General features: G+C 46.4%; 1 protein-coding gene across 1 annotated transcript; it reads right to left on the reverse strand.

Annotated features, from left to right (window-relative positions):
- Positions 1 to 747: 747 nt before the first annotated feature.
- On the reverse strand, positions 748 to 1,725 carry LOC148372028 (E3 ubiquitin-protein ligase Mdm2-like). The gene has a single exon (XM_088327707.1). The coding sequence runs from the start codon at positions 1,723 to 1,725 to the stop codon at positions 1,069 to 1,071; it is 657 nt and encodes a 218-aa protein (XP_088183833.1). The 3' UTR covers positions 748 to 1,068.
- Positions 1,726 to 1,959: the final 234 nt, after the last annotated feature.

Genomic DNA, 1,959 nt, shown 5'->3' on the forward strand with positions numbered 1-1,959 from the left:
CAATGTAGCGTGTTATATAGAGTATCTAGATAGTGCTACACAGAATACACACTACAATAAAAATACGGTAATATGCAATGTGTGGGGTGTGGTTTAATGTGGGCCTTTACTCCCCCAGGTGGAGTTAAAGAGCCTCATGGCATGAGGAAGATATTGTCAACGTGAAATAAAGGTCATTTACAAGCCATAGAATATGATTGTGTTTTAAGCCTAGATTTAAACAGTTCCACTGAGGATGCTGATCAAATTTAAGTGGGCAGAGCATTCCACAACACCGGGCCCGAATGGAGAACGCTCTCGAACCTGCGGTTCTCTTCTTGGCTCTTTGGCTCCCTAGTAGACCAGCATTTTCAGAGCGAAGGCTCCAGACCGGAACATAGGGGGGAATTAAATATAAAAGATGTGAGGAAGCTCATAAAAAACATTTTTAAATTAACAAAAAATGGGACACATACATAAAAGTTAAACCTCCAATATCTCATACTACTAAAAAAAAGCATCATACAAAAATACTTATGTATTTTCTTACCCCGTCCTTTTCCTTTTCAAACATTTCTAAAAATTCTAGGAAGCCACTAGGGCAGCGCTAAAGGGTCACATGCGGCTCTAGAGCCGCAGGTTGCTGACCCCCTGTTTAGCCAGTCAGATTTGGAGCCAGCTTCTATGCACCGACATAAGGGAACATTAGCGGTTTCATAAACCATAATTGGCTATGATGTGTGGTAACGGAAGTTGCACAATAAAATAATTCTCAAACTTCAAATAACATACATATTTTTCAATAGAATTAGTCATTCAAATATGCGCAAAGGATAAATAAACTCATCAAACCGAGCTTTCAGCACTCAGAAACACACTTGTACTTTTGAGATCTTGGATTATTATTATCTGTATGTCTGTTAAACAGATTGCACGGAAACTCTTTAAAGTTTGGAATATTCTGGGTGTTGAGCGTTTGGAGACGAACCATAAAAGAAAGCTAGTGCAATAACACGACTGAGGTAGGTCACTTTGTCGAGGATCAAAAACAGCGCCTTCTGTTCCCTCCATGTAATGCGGACGCGCGTCTCAGCTGAGGTACGTGATGACGACGGCCTGTATGGGCTGCCGGCAGACGGGACACATCTTCTTGTGCTTCTTCAGCTTACGAGCGCACACGTAACAGGACATGAGGTGTCCCGTCTTGCCGTGGACGATGCAACCGTTTTTGGGCCGCGACTGGCAGATGAGGCACAACTCCAGGCACGATTCGGGCAGCCGCAATTCGTCCGACAAGCTGCGCTCTAGATCAGGGGCTCCCGACCCAGTGGAGCTGCTGACAATTTCCTGGGAACTGGCACCGATGGAGCAGGTGATCGTCTCCTGGGAAGCAGACCCAGTGAGGCTAGTGACTGTCTCCTGGGAGCTAGCGGCAGAGTCACAGTGGGACGTGGTGGAGGACGGATTAGAGTCGGATAGCCACAACTTTTCCTGCGAGAAGGAGCTGCAGGCGGAGGGCGGCCGCGACGTCTCCTGCGAGTCAGGGGCAGGTGAGGCACTGACTATTTTACCGTCCGGAACGTCCACACCGTCTTCTGCGTCGGAAGCATGAGCATCGAGTGGCTCAACGGGCAAGGATGCAGAGCGCAGCCAATCCTGCCGCAAGGTCCAGCAGCGCAGGCAGTTCCTCGGTAGAGGCGGATTCATCTCACGGTTGACGACAACTATGCAAGGTCGTACGAGCATGCGGCCTTTGGCCCGCAACAGCAAAACTTTGAGACGTTTGAATGGTTTTTGTCCGTTTCTTCCATGCACTGAACTTCACTAGCCTAGTTGGAATTTTCAACACATTTTTTGGATATTGTTTTTTTTTTTTAGGAGGCGGGGTTTTGTCAGTTTAACCAGAGTACTACAAAGGTAAGACATATCTTTTGGTGCTCCACAAAATAAGTTAATTTTAAACATTATAACCCCAGCTGA

Source organism: Urocampus carinirostris, chromosome 2 (assembly GCF_059441175.1).
Source record: "Urocampus carinirostris isolate Australia breed hairy pipefish chromosome 2, RoL_Ucar_1.0, whole genome shotgun sequence".
Taxonomy (NCBI): Eukaryota; Metazoa; Chordata; class Actinopteri; order Syngnathiformes; family Syngnathidae; genus Urocampus; species Urocampus carinirostris.

Excerpts from the sequence above, each read along its gene's own strand:
- LOC148372028 (XM_088327707.1), bottom strand. The coding sequence starts at position 1,725 with ATGCTCGTACGACCTTGCATAGTTGTCGTCAACCGTGAGATGAATCCG.